Source organism: Pseudorasbora parva, chromosome 6 (genome assembly GCF_024679245.1).
Source record: "Pseudorasbora parva isolate DD20220531a chromosome 6, ASM2467924v1, whole genome shotgun sequence".
NCBI lineage: Eukaryota > Metazoa > Chordata > Actinopteri > Cypriniformes > Gobionidae > Pseudorasbora > Pseudorasbora parva.
The window spans coordinates 4,679,614-4,697,573 of NC_090177.1; the positions used below are offsets into that span (position 1 = coordinate 4,679,614).

General features: G+C 38.4%; 1 protein-coding gene across 2 annotated transcripts in view; it reads left to right on the top strand.

Moving 5' to 3' along the window:
- si:ch73-290k24.5 (F-box only protein 41) overlaps nt 1-8,372 on the top strand; it is a 49,907-nt gene extending 41,535 nt beyond the window's left edge. For both annotated transcript variants that reach the window (XM_067445455.1, XM_067445456.1), the window contains exon 14: nt 8,053-8,372. In XM_067445455.1, coding sequence (XP_067301556.1) covers nt 8,053-8,112 — 60 coding nt within the window. In that variant the 3' untranslated portion in view covers nt 8,113-8,372. The remainder of the gene's footprint in view (nt 1-8,052) is intronic.
- The last annotated feature ends 9,588 nt before the right edge of the window (nt 8,373-17,960 follow it).

Below are 17,960 nucleotides of genomic sequence, written 5' to 3' on the forward strand. Positions count from 1 at the left end.
CACTGACAGATCAAAACACACACACACTGACAGAGCAAAACTCACACACGCTGACTGATGAAAACTCTCACACACTGACTGATGAAAACTCACACACGCTGACAGATCAAAACACACACACTGACTGATCAAAACACACACACTGACAGATCAAAACTCACACACTGACTGATGAAAACTCACACACGCTGACAGATCAAAACTCACACACACTGACTGATCAAAACTCACACACACACTGACTGATCAAAACTCACACACACACTGACTGATCAAAACTCACACACACACTGACTGATCAAAACACACACACACACTGACAGATCAAAACTCACACACACTGACTGATGAAAACACACACACACACTGACAGATCAAAACTCACACACACACTGACAGATCAAAACTCACACACACTGACTGATCAAAACTCACACACACTGACTGATCAAAACTCACACACACTGACAGATCAAAACTCACACACGCTGACTGATGAAAACTCTCACACACTGACTGATGAAAACTCACACACGCTGACAGATCAAAACACACACACTGACTGATCAAAACACACACACTGACAGATCAAAACTCACACACTGACTGATGAAAACTCACACACGCTGACAGATCAAAACTCACACACACTGACTGATCAAAACTCACACACACACTGACTGATCAAAACTCACACACACACTGACTGATCAAAACTCACACACACACTGACTGATCAAAACTCACACACACTGACAGATCAAAACACACACACACACTGACAGATCAAAACTCACACACACTGACTGATGAAAACACACACACACACTGACAGATCAAAACTCACACACACACTGACAGATCAAAACTCACACACACTGACAGATCAAAACTCACACACACTGACTGATCAAAACTCACACACACTGACTGATCAAAACTCACACACACTGACTGATCAAAACTCACACACACTGACTGATCAAAACTCACACACACTGACTGATCAAAACTCACACACACTGACTGATCAAAACTCACACACACTGACAGATCAAAACTCACACACACTGACTGATCAAAACTCACACACACTGACTGATCAAAACTCACACACACTGACTGATCAAAACTCACACACACTGACAGATCAAAACTCACACACACTGACTGATCAAAACTCACACACACTGACAGATCAAAACTCACACACACTGACTGATCAAAACTCACACACACTGACAGATCAAAACTCACACACGCTGACTGATGAAAACTCACACACTGATCAGATCAAAACACACACACTGACTGATCAAAACACACACACTGACTGATCAAAACACACACACTGACAGATCAAAACTCACACACTGACTGATCAAAACTCTCACACACTGACTGATCAAAACTCACACACACTGACTGATCAAAACACACACACACTGACTGATCAAAACTCACACACACACTGACTGATCAAAACTCACACACACTGACAGATCAAAACTCACACACACTGACAGATCAAAACTCACACACTGACTGATCAGATCAAAACTCACACACACTGACAGATCAAAACTCACACACACTGACAGATCAAAACTCACACACTGACTGATCAGATCAAAACTCACACACTGACTGATCAGATCAAAACTCACACACACTGACAGATCAAAACTCACACACACTGACAGATCAAAGCTCACACACACTGACAGAGCAAAACTCACACACACTGACAGAGCAAAACTCACACACACTGACAGAGCAAAACTCACACACACTGACAGAGCAAAACTCACACACACTGACTGATCAAAACTCACACACACTGACAGAGCAAAACTCACACACACACTAACTGAACAAAACTCACACACACTGACTGATCAAAACTCACACACACACTGATCAGATCAAAACTCACACACACTAACAGATCAAAACTCAAACAATGATCGGATCAAAACGCACACACTGATCAGATCAAAACTCACACACACTGACAGATCAAAACTCACACACACTGACAGATCAAAACTCACACACACTGACAGATCAAAACTCACACACACTGACAAATCAAAGCTCACACAATGACAGATTAAAACACACACACTGACAGAGCAAAACTCACACACTGACTGATGAAAACTCACACACACTGACAGAGCAAAACTCACACACACTGACAGAGCAAAACTCACACACACTGACAGAGCAAAACTCACACACACTGACAGAGCAAAACTCACACAATGACAAATAAAAACACACACACTGACTGATCAAAACTCACACACACTGACAGAGCAAAACTCACACACTGACTGATGAAAACTCACACACACTGACAGAGCAAAACTCACACACACTGACAGAGCAAAACTCACACACACTGACAGAGCAAAACTCACACACACTGACAGATCAAAACTCACACAATGACAAATAAAAACACACACACTGACTGATCAAAACTCACACACACTGACAGAGCAAAACTCACACACACACTGACTGATCAAAACTCACACACACTGACTGATCAAAACTCACACACACACTGATCAGATCAAAACTCACACACACTAACAGATCAAAACTCACACAATGATCGGATCAAAACGCACACACTGATCAGATCAAAACTCACACACACTGACAGATCAAAACTCACACACACTGACAGATCAAAACTCACACACACTGACAGATCAAAACTCACACACACTGACAGATCAAAACTCACACACACTGACAAATCAAAGCTCACACACACTGACAGAGCAAAACTCACACACACTGACAGAGCAAAACTCACACACACTGACAGATCAAAACTCACACACACTGACAAATCAAAGCTCACACACACTGACAGAGCAAAACTCACACACACTGACAGATCAAAACTCACACACACTGACAGATCAAAACTCACACACACTGACAAATCAAAGCTCACACACACTGACAGAGCAAAACTCACACACACTGACAGATCAAAACTCACACACACTGACAGATCAAAACTCACACACACTGACAAATCAAAGCTCACACACACTGACAAATCAAAACTCACACACACTGACAGAGCAAAACTCACACACTGACTGATCAAAACTCACACACACACTGACTGATCAAAACACACACACTGACAGATCAAAACTCACACACACTGACTGATCAAAACTCACACACACTGACTGATCAAAACTCACACACACTGACAGATCAAAACTCACACACACTGACTGATCAAAACTCACACACACTGACAGATCAAAACTCACACACGCTGACTGATGAAAACTCACACACTGATCAGATCAAAACACACACACTGACTGATCAAAACACACACACTGACTGATCAAAACACACACACTGACAGATCAAAACTCACACACTGACTGATCAAAACTCACACACACTGACTGATCAAAACACACACACACTGACTGATCAAAACTCACACACACACTGACAGATCAAAACTCACACACACTGACAGATCAAAACTCACACACACTGACAGATCAAAACTCACACACACTGACAGATCAAAACACACACACACTGACAGAGCAAAACTCACACACGCTGACTGATGAAAACTCTCACACACTGACTGATGAAAACTCACACACGCTGACAGATCAAAACTCACACACGCTGACTGATGAAAACTCACACACACACTGACTGATCAAAACTCACACACACACTGACTGATCAAAACTCACACACACTGACAGAGCAAAACTCACACACGCTGACTGATGAAAACTCACACACGCTGACAGATCAAAACTCACACACACTGACTGATCAAAACTCACACACACACTGACTGATCAAAACTCACACACACACTGACTGATCAAAACTCACACACACACTGACTGATCAAAACTCACACACACTGACAGATCAAAACACACACACACACTGACAGATCAAAACTCACACACACTGACTGATGAAAACTCACACACACACTGACTGATCAAAACTCACACACACACTGACAGATCAAAACTCACACACACTGACTGATCAAAACTCACACACACTGACTGATCAAAACTCACACACACTGACAGATCAAAACTCACACACGCTGACTGATGAAAACTCACACACACTGACTGATGAAAACTCACACACACTGACTGATCAAAACTCACACACACTGACAGATCAAAACTCACACACACTGACAGAGCAAAACTCACACACAATGACAGATCAAAACTCACACACGCTGACTGATGAAAACTCACACACTGATCAGATCAAAACACACACACTGACTGATCAAAACACACACACTGACTGATCAAAACTCACACACTGACAGATCAAAACTCACACACACACTGACTGATCAAAACTCACACACACTGACAGATCAAAACTCACACACTGACTGATCAAAACTCACACACACTGACTGATCAAAACACACACACACTGACTGATCAAAACTCACACACACACTGACTGATCAAAACTCACACACACTGACAGATCAAAACTCACACACACTGACAGATCAAAACTCACACACACTGACAGATCAAAACTCACACACACTGACAGATCAAAGCTCACACACTGACTGATCAGATCAAAACTCACACACACTGACAGATCAAAACTCACACACTGACTGATCAGATCAAAACTCACACACACTGACAGATCAAAACTCACACACTGACTGATCAGATCAAAACTCACACACACTGACAGATCAAAACTCACACACTGACTGATCAGATCAAAACTCACACACACTGACAGATCAAAACTCACACACACTGACAGATCAAAACTCACACACTGACTGATCAGATCAAAACTCACACACACTGACATATCAAAACTCACACACACTGACAGATCAAAGCTCACACACACTGACAGAGCAAAACTCACACACACTGACAGAGCAAAACTCACACACACTGACAGAGCAAAACTCACACACACTGACAGAGCAAAACTCACACACACTGACAGATCAAAACTCACACAATGACAAATCAAAACACACACACTGACTGATCAAAACTCACACACACTGACTGATCAAAACTCACACACACTGACAGAGCAAAACTCACACACACACTGACTGATCAAAACTCACACACACTGACTGATCAAAACTCACACACACACTGATCAGATCAAAACTCACACACACTGACAGATCAAAACTCACACACACTGACAGATCAAAACTCACACACACTGACAGATCAAAACTCACACACACTGACAGATCAAAACTCACACACACTGACAGATCAAAACTCACACACACTGACAGAGCAAAACTCACACACACTGACAGATCAAAGCTCACACAATGATCGGATCAAAACGCACACACTGATCAGATCAAAACTCACACACACTGACAGATCAAAACTCACACACACTGACAGATCAAAACTCACACACACTGACAGATCAAAACTCACACACACTGACAAATCAAAGCTCACACAATGACAGATTAAAACACACACACTGACAGAGCAAAACTCACACACACTGACTGATCAAAACTCACACACACTGACTGATCAAAACTCACACACTGACTGATGAAAACTCACACAATGACAAATCAAAACACACACACTGACTGATAAAAACTCACACACACTGACTGATCAAAACTCACACACACACTGACTGATCAAAACTCACACACACTGACAGAGCAAAACTCACACACACACTGACTGATCAAAACTCACACAATGACAGATCAAAACTCACACACACTGACAGATCAAAACTCACACACACTGACAGATCAAAACTCACACACACTGACTGATCAAAACTCACACACACTGACTGATCAAAACTCACACACACTGACAGATCAAAACTCACACACACTGACTGATCAAAACTCACACACACTGACAGAGCAAAACTCACACACTGACTGATCAAAACTCACACACACACTGACTGATCAAAACACACACACTGACTGATCAAAACTCACACACACTGACTGATCAAAACTCACACACACTGACAGATCAAAACTCACACACGCTGACTGATGAAAACTCACACACACTGACAGATCAAAACTCACACACACTGACAGATCAAAACTCACACACACTGACAGATCAAAACTCACACACACACTGACAGATCAAAACACACACACACTGACTGATCAAAACTCACACACACTGACAGATCAAAACACACACACACTGACTGATCAAAACTCACACACACTGACAGATCAAAACACACACACACTGACAGATCAAAACTCACACACACTGACAGATCAAAACTCACACACACACTGACAGATCAAAACTCACACACACTGACAGATCAAAACTCACACACACTGACAGATCAAAACTCACACACACTGACAAATCAAAGCTCACACACACTGACAGAGCAAAACTCACACACACTGACAGAGCAAAACTCACACACACTGACAGATCAAAACTCACACACACTGACAAATCAAAGCTCACACACACTGACAGAGCAAAACTCACACACACTGACAGATCAAAACTCACACACACTGACAGATCAAAACTCACACACACTGACAAATCAAAGCTCACACACACTGACTGATCAAAACTCACACACACACTGACTGATCAAAACTCACACACACTGACTGATCAAAACTCACACACACTGACTGATCAAAACTCACACACACTGACAGATCAAAACTCACACACGCTGACTGATGAAAACTCACACACACTGACTGATCAAAACTCACACACACTGACTGATCAAAACTCACACACACTGACAGATCAAAACTCACACACACTGACTGATCAAAACTCACACACACTGACAGATCAAAACTCACACACGCTGACTGATGAAAACTCACACACTGATCAGATCAAAACACACACACTGACTGATCAAAACACACACACTGACTGATCAAAACACACACACTGACAGATCAAAACTCACACACACACTGACTGATCAAAACTCACACACACTGACAGATCAAAACTCACACACTGACTGATCAAAACTCACACACACTGACTGATCAAAACACACACACACTGACTGATCAAAACTCACACACACACTGACTGATCAAAACTCACACACACTGACAGATCAAAACTCACACACACTGACAGATCAAAACTCACACACACTGACAGATCAAAACTCACACACACTGACAGATCAAAGCTCACACACACTGACTGATGAAAACTCACACACTGATCAGATCAAAACACACACACTGACTGATCAAAACACACACACTGACAGATCAAAACTCACACACTGACTGATCAAAACTCTCACACACTGACTGATCAAAACTCACACACACTGACTGATCAAAACACACACACACTGACTGATCAAAACTCACACACACACTGACTGATCAAAACTCACACACACACTGACTGATCAAAACTCACACACACTGACTGATCAAAACTCACACACACACTGACAGATCAAAACTCACACACTGACTGATCAAAACTCACACACACACTGACAGATCAAAACTCACACACTGACTGATCAAAACTCACACACACTGACAGATCAAAACTCACACACACTGACAGATCAAAACTCACACACACTGACTGATCAAAACTCACACACACTGACAGATCAAAACTCACACACACTGACAGATCAAAACTCACACACACTGACAGATCAAAGCTCACACAATGACAAATCAAAGCTCACACACACTGACTGATCAAAACTCACACACACTGACTGATCAAAACACACACACACTGACTGATCAAAACTCACACACACTGACTGATCAAAACACACACACACTGACTGATCAAAACTCACACACACTGATGGTTCTTTAGTGTTGCCGGTTGACATCACTGAAATCGAGTGTGTATCTAAAAATGATGTCATGAAATGGAGATATTTGCTGTGTTTCTGTTTCTAATTAAATGTATTTTATTTCATCAGGCGTTGAGAAAGCGACCGGCTCTGAGTGACGTCCTGCAGATCAAGGTGGACAAACACTGAGGACGACATCTGATGTGTTTCTGATTCACTGTGACAATCTCACACTCACACACTCACACACACACACACACACACACACACACACGCAGAAACACAAAGACGCACATATGCACAAACACACATATGCACAACAAACACAAACACATGCATAAACACAAACACAGACAAATATGCACAAACACACACACATATGCGCACACACGCACATTTGCACAAAAACACACGCACATGCAGAAACACACACACACACACACACACACACACACACACACACACACACACACACATACATATATATATATATATATATATATATATATATATATATATATATATATATATATATGCACACACACACACACACACACACACACACACATACATATATATATATATATATATATATATATATATATATATATATATATATATGCACACACACACACACACACACACACACACACAAACAGTGAAAATAAGTATTTGATCACCCTGCTATTTTGCAAGTTCTCCCACTTAGAAATCATGGAGGGGTCTGAAATTGTCATCATAGGTGCATGTCCACTGTGAGAGACATAATCTAAAAAAAATCCAGAAATCACAATGTATGCTTTTTTACGAATTATTTGTATGATACAGCTGCACATAAGTATTTGAACACTTGTCTAACCGCTAGAATTCTCACCTGTTAGTCTGCCTTTAAAATGTCCACCTCCACTCCATATATTATCCTAAATTAGATGCACCTGTCTGAGGTCGTTAGCTGCATAAAGACATCTGTCGACCCCATACAATAAGTAAGAATCCAACTACTAACATGGCCAAGACCAAAGAGCTGACCAAAGACACTAGAGACAAAATTGTACACCTCCACAAGGCTGGAAAGGGCTACGGGGAAATTGCCAAGCAGCTTGGTGAAAAAAGGTCCACTGTTGGAGCAATCATTAGAAAATGGAAGAAGCTAAACATGACTGTCAATCTCCCTTGGACTGGGGCTCCATGCAAGATCTCACCTCGTGGGGTCTCAATGATCCTTAGAAAGGTGAAAAATCAGCCCAGAACTACACAGGAGGAGCTGGTCAATGACCTGAAAAGAGCTGGTCAATGACCGTTTCCAAGGTTACCGTTGGTAATACACAATATAAGACATCATGGTTTGAAATCATGCATGGCACGGAAGGTTCCCCTGCTTAAACCAGCACATGTACAGGCCCATCTTAAGTTTGCCAATGACCATTTGGATGACCCAGAGGAGTCATGGGAGAAAGTCATGTGGTCAGATGAGACCAAAATATAACATTTTGGTCATAATTCCACTAAACGTGTTTGGAGGAAGAAGAATGACGAGTACCATCCCAAGAACACCATCCCTACTGTGAAGCATGGGGGTGGTAGCATCATGCTGTGGGGGTGTTTTTCTGCACATGGGACAGGGCGACTGCACTGTATAAAGGAGAGGATGGGCCATGTATTGCGAGATTTTGGGGAACAACCTCCTTCCCTCAGTTAGAGCATTGAAGATTGGTCGAGGCTGGGTCTTCCAACATGACAATGACCCGAAGCACACAGCCAGGATAACCAAGGAGTGGCTCTGTAAGAAGCATATCAAGGTTCTGGCGTGGCCTAGCCAGTCTCCAGACCTAAACCCAATAGAGAATCTTTGGAGGGAGCTCAAACTCTGTGTTTCTCAGCGACAGGCCAGAAACCTGACGAATCAAGAGAAGATCTGTGTGGAGGAGTGGGCCAAAACCCCTCCTGCAGTGTGTGCAAACCTGGTGAAAAACTACAGGGAACGTTTGACCTCTGTAATTGCAAACAAAGACTACTGTACCAAATATTAACATTGATTTTCTCAGGTGTTCAAATACTTATTTGCAGCTGTATCATACAAATAAATAGTTAAAAAATCATACATTGTGATTTCTGGATTTTTTTTTAGATTATGTCTCTCACAGGGGATATGCACCTACGATGACAATTTCAGACCCCTCCATGAAGTGGGAGAACTTGCAAAATAGCAGGGTGTTCAAATACTTATTTTCTACCTCACTGTATGCACACACACGCACGCACACACGCACGCACAAACACAAATAAGGCACTTTTGTTCGTGGAGAGCTTAAGGTTTGAGACAGATGCACAATTATAAAACAACTATACATACTCAGGTCTGTTGATTTTCTTTAATATTAAAGTGGTTTTAGGAGCTTATATTATGATAGCGGTTAGCTGTAGTTGTAATGTGGTGATATATGATGTTTCATTAGCCTCCACCCCAGCTCCCCGCTCTCCATTATTCCCATCCTAGCCAGGGATGGGGAGGCCAAACTCCTCGCTCTGATCCCTCTCCTCAGACAGCACGCAAATACACACATTTCTAATTATATGTAAGTGCATTGGTGTGAAGTATCAGTACATGTGTGAATTCAGTGCGCATGTGTGCATGAACACAGAGGTCTTCCAGCTGGCGTCTTTAACAACAGCCGAATCTCAACCTGTCTAGTGTGTGTGTGTTATTCATGGTTGCGTATTTCCCTACTGTAACTATGACACGAATAGCAGTGTGTGACTGAGAGTAGTGTCTGAATTCACAGCCTCATGAAGGCGGCCTGTCCATCTTTTGACCCTGTCAGCCTCATTTTGTCCTCCAGGTGGACGTTCCTATCCTGAAGGAACCTATCTAACAGATCTCCACTGCAAAAAATGCTTTTCTTACTTAGTCATTTTGTCTTGTTTCTAGTCTAAAAATTCTCAAATCAAGATTCATTTATTAGATAGGTAAAATCACATAAGATATTTTTCCTTGTTTTCTTAAAAAATGTAATCCAAATGAAGTGAGTTTTTGCTTATAACAGGCTAAATGATCTGTTAATGGGGTGGGAAAAAAAATCTTGTTTCTGATTGAAATAAACAGAAACAAGATTATTTTTCTCACCCATTGGCAGATCATTTTGCTTGTTTTAATCAAAAACTCACTTAATTTAGGTTTTATATTTAAGAAAACAAGTAAAAATATATTATGTAATTTTACTTATCTAGTAAAAGCATTTTAATTTTAGAACATTTCGATATTTGGACTGGAAACAAGAAAAAAATACAAGATGAGAAAAGCATTTTTAGCAGTGTGGGGGCTCGTCCGGGATATTTCAGAGCCCTTTATTAAGAGAAAAGCCCGTTATTTATCTGGAAGCCAGCCCATGAGTCCCGTGACGTCAAGTCTCAGATATGGGCTTTTTGGTTTGGAAATGACAAGATTTTATGACTATTTACAGTTTTTTCAAATTATTAACAAAATTTTGCAAACTAGGCTTGTTTTTTATTTATTTATTTATATATATATATATATATATATATATATATATATATATATATATATGGGTCAATGACGAATAAGGTTTTCAAGATCATTTTTTATTTTTTTTAAGCAAAACGGTTTTAAAATGCATTTTTATGTCCATACAAATGTTTGATGTTGCTTCATATTGGTTTTACAGCTTTTTAGGCAGCATTAATTCATTATTAAACAAGATTTCTGATTTTAGCACCCAGAAAATGTCAGGTGGTGCGACCATATATTAATTTAAATAAATATACATTTAATGTACTTAGCACTACTGAGAACTTGTAAATATCAGTCCTTGTAGTGTCTTAAATGCATATTGCATTATAAATTCCCCTTTCATTTCTTTATTTATTGTCTTTTTTATTCCAATTCATATAAATGGCTACTTTTCTATGTGTTCAAACACCAATTTTTCGATAAGGAGTTTTTATTTTTGTTTTTAATTGTTAAAATGATTTCTATATGTTATATAAAGTTTTACAGTTATATTTCTTACTTTATTTTGCAATTGCAGTGGAAATTGATAAATTTAAAAGAAAATATGCTGGTTGCACCACCTGACCATGACCGGTCGCACCACCTGACGTTGTGATCAATAATGATTGATATTCACAAGATAAAAGTAAAAATGTCAATGCATTTTATTCTGGTTTCAATTGCCTTTATTTTAATCATCAGACCAATTTATGTAACTCAGTAATATAATAATATTTCATTAACAAGAAGTGCAAAACAATACAGACAAAACCTCAAGGAACAAGTTAAATAAATGAAAAAATCTTTTATATGGAACTAGTGCAAATATTGGGCCCAGAATCTATCAATCTATTGTTCATTCAAATAGACTCATTAGTAACAGTAAGTCAAGATAAAAATAAATAAATAAAAACATTTGATTATCGATTCTTTAGAACGTCTCGGTTACGTATGTAACCCTCGTTCCCTGAAGGAGGGAATGGAGACGTACGTCGAACGTGACCGACTGAAAGGGAACTAGAAATTTAAAACATTTCTATTATTAACATGTAATAACTGTGTTATTAACACAAAACATAACATCTTAACTTTAGTTGTAATTTATCTAGATATACACAAAACCTTGCTTTTCTTTTGGCAAGGTACTCTGCCCTTGCAACTGGATCACTTTTTAAAGGTGTCATGAACTGGCTTTTTTGTTTTTATATATACTGTTGTCTGAGGTCAACTAATGATGTTCGTGTGGTTTTTACATTCAAAAACATCATAACTAATAAGCGATAGTCTATTTTCTACACTGGTTTTGAGGCTCTCTCCTGAACGCTGGGTTTTGATTGGTGTGTCACGGGAGACTTAGAAGTAAACGCTGTCAGTTCATTGGAGGGAGGGATTGTTTTGAAAGCGGCAACCAGAATGATTCTCGCGACCACAGGGCTCGTGAACGTCTTTATCAAACAAACACAATGATTTATTTCTCATCCACCCGCGATTGATTGAAATATTATTTTTGTATTGCTTGGCCTGCCCGATCGGTGGATAGAAGCACAAACTGCACACACACACATGGACGTGCTTATTATTCTGTAGAGGCGTGTTTCGTCAGTCGATGATGTCAGGATGAAGCACAAGACCGACGGCCTGGTGTTTATAAAAGCTTTTCTTTGACTAACAAGGACATTTGCAGCTCGGAAACTTACAGGATATTCTTATATTACCATGACCTTTTATATATCGAGCTCTATGTTGTGCGGTTTTCTCCTTGCTTGATAATGGCATCTACAAAAACAAATGAAAAAAGATTCATTTAAAGATGCAATATGCAATTGTTTTAGTATCAGTGTTGGTTATTCTTGAAGAATATGATTTTTAGATGGACAATGTGCTTAAATGGTTACCCATACCATCATAAAAAATATATATATATGTAGATTGCACCGTTAAACAACTTAATATCTTACAAAAAGCTTTATACATTTATTAAAATGTATTTAATATATTCAAAAACATGAATTAACATGACTTTTTTCAGTTAGTTTAACTGCAATTCTGGTCGCGACACCTGACATATTGGTCGCACCACCTGACATTTCAAACTCAATTCAAATCTAACAGGCATTAATTTGGACACCTATAAAAATGTTTGACCATGTGCTCAAGGTTATAGATATTTTTTTTAATCAAATACACATTTTAATAATAACAACACATTTTCAACGTTTTCCAGGGGTCATACCGCCTGACATGATAAGTTGAATCAACCTCATCATTACTCAAAAATGTCAAATTATCTAATATTTATGGGAGGGTGACTAACCTTGTTACTGCATCAAATGGGTCCTCTGGGGTCTTTTGTGTGATGTCATATGCTGTCACATGGTTTTCTTAAAGGAACATTGCATAAAATTGCATTTTTATGTCGGTCGCCCTCCCTGACATTTGGAGAAGTCAATTTTTCGGACAAAAGTTTTTTAAGTATTAAAATAGTTTTGAAATAGGACTGATACACCATTTTCCCTCATTTATAATGAATTTAACATAAAATCATGCCAAACTATTCAATTAAGAATTTTAATGACAAAATTAACCTTTTTATTGCAGTTTTGTTCTCTGGTTGCAGGTTCGGACGGTCGCACCGCCTGACATTTTTGGTCTTTCAAACACCAAAACTCAAAAACATCAATTGAATTTCAATAAAATAAAAAAGGTTTCTTATAAAGGAGATATTGTAGATCAGTTTGATATATGACATGTATTTATTAAAATTATGTTTAGAAAAATAAATCATTTGGACACAAAAAATACATGTCATGTCATTGACCCATATATATATATTTTGCACAATTAACAAAACCAGACACAGACTGCAAAATACCTCATATATCTTGCAAAATGAAGCACTGCAACCAAAACTACAATAGCATTATCAAAATCAAACTTTTGCATGGAATGGCACACACTTCATTCATACATTGGACTAAACAAAGAAACAAACAAACTGTAAACTGAAAAAAGAATACACACACACACACACAAATATATATATATATATATATATATATATATATATATATATATATATATATATATATATATATATATATATATATATATATATATATATACATACATACATACATACATACATACATACATACATACATACATACATACATATATATATATATATATATATATATATATATATATACATATATACATATATATACATATATATATATATATATATATATATATATATATATATATACATATATATATATATATATATATATATATATATATATATATATATATATATATATACACACATGCATAAAGAGCCAAGAACATTTTTAAATAAGACCTGTGGTATTTTCATAGTGCTTCCATCCTGATGGAAGTGTTAACCATTAACCAGTGAAGTGTTTGGTCAGCTGGCTCATGTATTGGCCATTTAGCTCACGTAGTGTCTTTTTGAATGGCAGTGTTTTGCAATGGCAAACGTGACTATATGTCAGATTGTTGTATCTTATGCAGAGAACCAGAGGTGGACAAAGTACACAACTCTATTACTCGAGTAAAAGTAAAAGTACTACTGGGTAAATATTACTAAGTGAAAGATCTAAAAACTGATTTTTACTTAAGTACAAGTACAGAAGTGTTTGTTTTTAAAAGTACTTAAGAATCAAAGGTACATTTCCTTCATGTCAACGCATTATTTTATTATTGTTGTATAAATGCACATTATGCCTAGCCTGACAAGTCAGACCCACATCAAGATGTTCGGTCTGGAAACTCATCATTGACAGCTCAATCTGAGGGGCGGATAAACGGTTGTCTTTCAAACTCCCTCTGCACGCGATAGGACAGCGCTACAACCAACCAGAGCAACGAAGGTGAAGCAGAGCTCGCTGACAGATTAAACATTCGCCGTATCCGGTCGGCTAAACTTCGAACACATCTTCCCTTTTTAAGAATGACTTCAGTGCCGTTCTTTGTTCTTTTCTCAGAGAAAAGCTTAACTCCAAGTCTTCCGGAGGCGCGGGCAGAGCTGATTCGAAAGACTGCCGTTCGCCAGTTTCTGTGTTTACTAGAAGCACGCAAACGCAACTCGGGCGTTGTCATTATGGCCCCGCCCACTGACTCTATACACGATGTGATTGGCCCGACAAGAGTTAGGCGAATACAGCGCAGAAGGGTATTGAGAGTTACTAGACGACACTCGCGGGCAGATTAAATTTGCTGCCTCTAGGGGGCGTCTAGATTACTAGGCTACATTATGCCATCATGGTTTAAGCCAGTCAGTGACGCTCCATCTGACGTACTAGCATACGACTAACTTAAACTCATTTAAATACTTGTAGAAAAGTTACAAAGCTCTTTATAAAGCTGCTGTCACTTTAAGGCCGAATGCACGGATCCAATACACTGATACACATCTGATATTCTCACAACTTTACTCTTCTCTTTCTCCCAGACGTTTACATTTTTAACATTTTATAAAACATGCATCGAATGTATGCCAACTAAATTAATCTTGAATTAAAAAAAAACCCTGAAACATACTTTCTAAGTATGGCTGTGGGTGCACACAGTATCCCGAGGAACCGTCTTCTTCCATTTCACTATAAACTGATCAGTGTTCAAAAAAAGTTGGGAACTTTACAAGACTCTACAAGAGTGATTACTGATAGACTGTCTGAAACAACAACAACAAAAAATCATCCACTGACTTTCAAAGCTGCGACAGAAACGACTTTCGACTTCGAGGACCTTGATAGAAATGTAGTGGAGTAAAAAATAAAAAACAAAAAATACTTAAGTAAAGTACAGATACTTAAAAAGTGTACTTAAGTACATTACTCAAGTTAGTGTGCTTAGTTACTGTCCAGCTCTGGTGTTTAGGGCATTTAAAAAGTGCCATTTTGAATTGTAAAATGTGTGTAAAGCATAACATTTGTTCAGACTTGAGTAGAGGTTTTGCTCTCTGTGTGTCAGTTTAAATAATTGTGCGGTGCATGTCATTTTAGTGTGTTAGCAATTGGAAAAAACTGCAAATGGTTGGTCATCAATGGTGATCATCTTTCCTGTACACCAAAGCTGTCGATTATGGTGCCATATAATGCAAATGATATTCCTTAAAAATATCCTGACAGCAGCTTTTAGACAATCTGTGAGCGATTAAACTGCCACATTAATACAAAAAGATGTTTTTATTCTTCTAATGAGAGACACATAGGCTATTAAAATGTTCTAAAACCAGTGGTATTTATATTCCTCCCTCTTTTCTACGGCACAAAAATCACGAATCATCTCGCACTTTTCATCATTTAGAAGCCCATATTTTTTTTGTTTTTGTTTTGTTTTTAATAAACACATAAAGATCAGCGTTATTAACATTAGATGTGCAGCAATGCATTTTTTGTCACGTTGTTTGATTGATGAAGTGTCTGTGGAGCGAATTAAACTCCTGAAAGTGAGTTAAGGACAAGTTAAAGGTTGAGACGCTTATTTGAGATATCCAGGTGAATATTACCTCATTTAACAAAAACCTTTATGGTGCATTTTTCATGCGTGATGTACTTTGCAAGAACAAATGGAAGTGCAAAACAAAAAATAAGCAAATAAACCTGAGTATTGCCATTTTTAATGTGTTGTGATTTTTGTATGTACACTAGAAATTTTGTTTAGAAACTATTTTCACTCAATTTTCTAGTACATTTAACAATTCATTAAGTAACACATCGAATCGAAATGACCATAGATGTAGACAATCAAATCCGGGTATCTTCCGTCCATTTCAAATCCGTTTTAAAATTAAAAAACAGAAAAAAAGAAGAAGAAAAAAACAGCTCAGTTTTCGTCCCCCCCCCCCCCCATTTTTCCCCCCAGAACAACGGGGGAAAAAAATCCAGCTTGATTTTTCGTTTTTCGTTCAGAGATAGAAAAATGAATAAACGTTTTGAATATTCGATTTCTACATGTGGGCGGGAATTATACGGCACTTTCTGCTGATTGGTCAGCCGAAGATCAAACTGTTTCGTCATCAGTTCTTCCTCAGTTCCCCTCAGCAGAACAAAAGTCCTGCGATGTTACAGCTGTACCAATTCTTAACGCATTTATTGCAACTACATTTCATATTTTTCTCGTCAAACAACCAGAATAACGAATGGCTCGACACAAGCCATACCGGGGCAGATATAAATGCACCTCTTTGCATCAGCTGGCAGTGTATATGACGGCAGTTATAGCCTAGGTATAAAACAAAGATTTTAAACACTAATACAAAAAAGAAAGAATAATGCGTAGCAACCAGACAACCGGAGAACAACAGAGATATTAAAATACATACTGTTATTTTATGATTTATGCCTTTTGTTTGATTAAAATTGGTTATTATTGCTTATTATTATCTCAAAGGGGTGCTTGTGTACTGCACAGTCTCACACAGGACTGCAACACCAGAGTTTCATTAATAACTTAGGTTGTGGAGATATTTTACGAAATCCTTTGATACTTAACTTCTTGG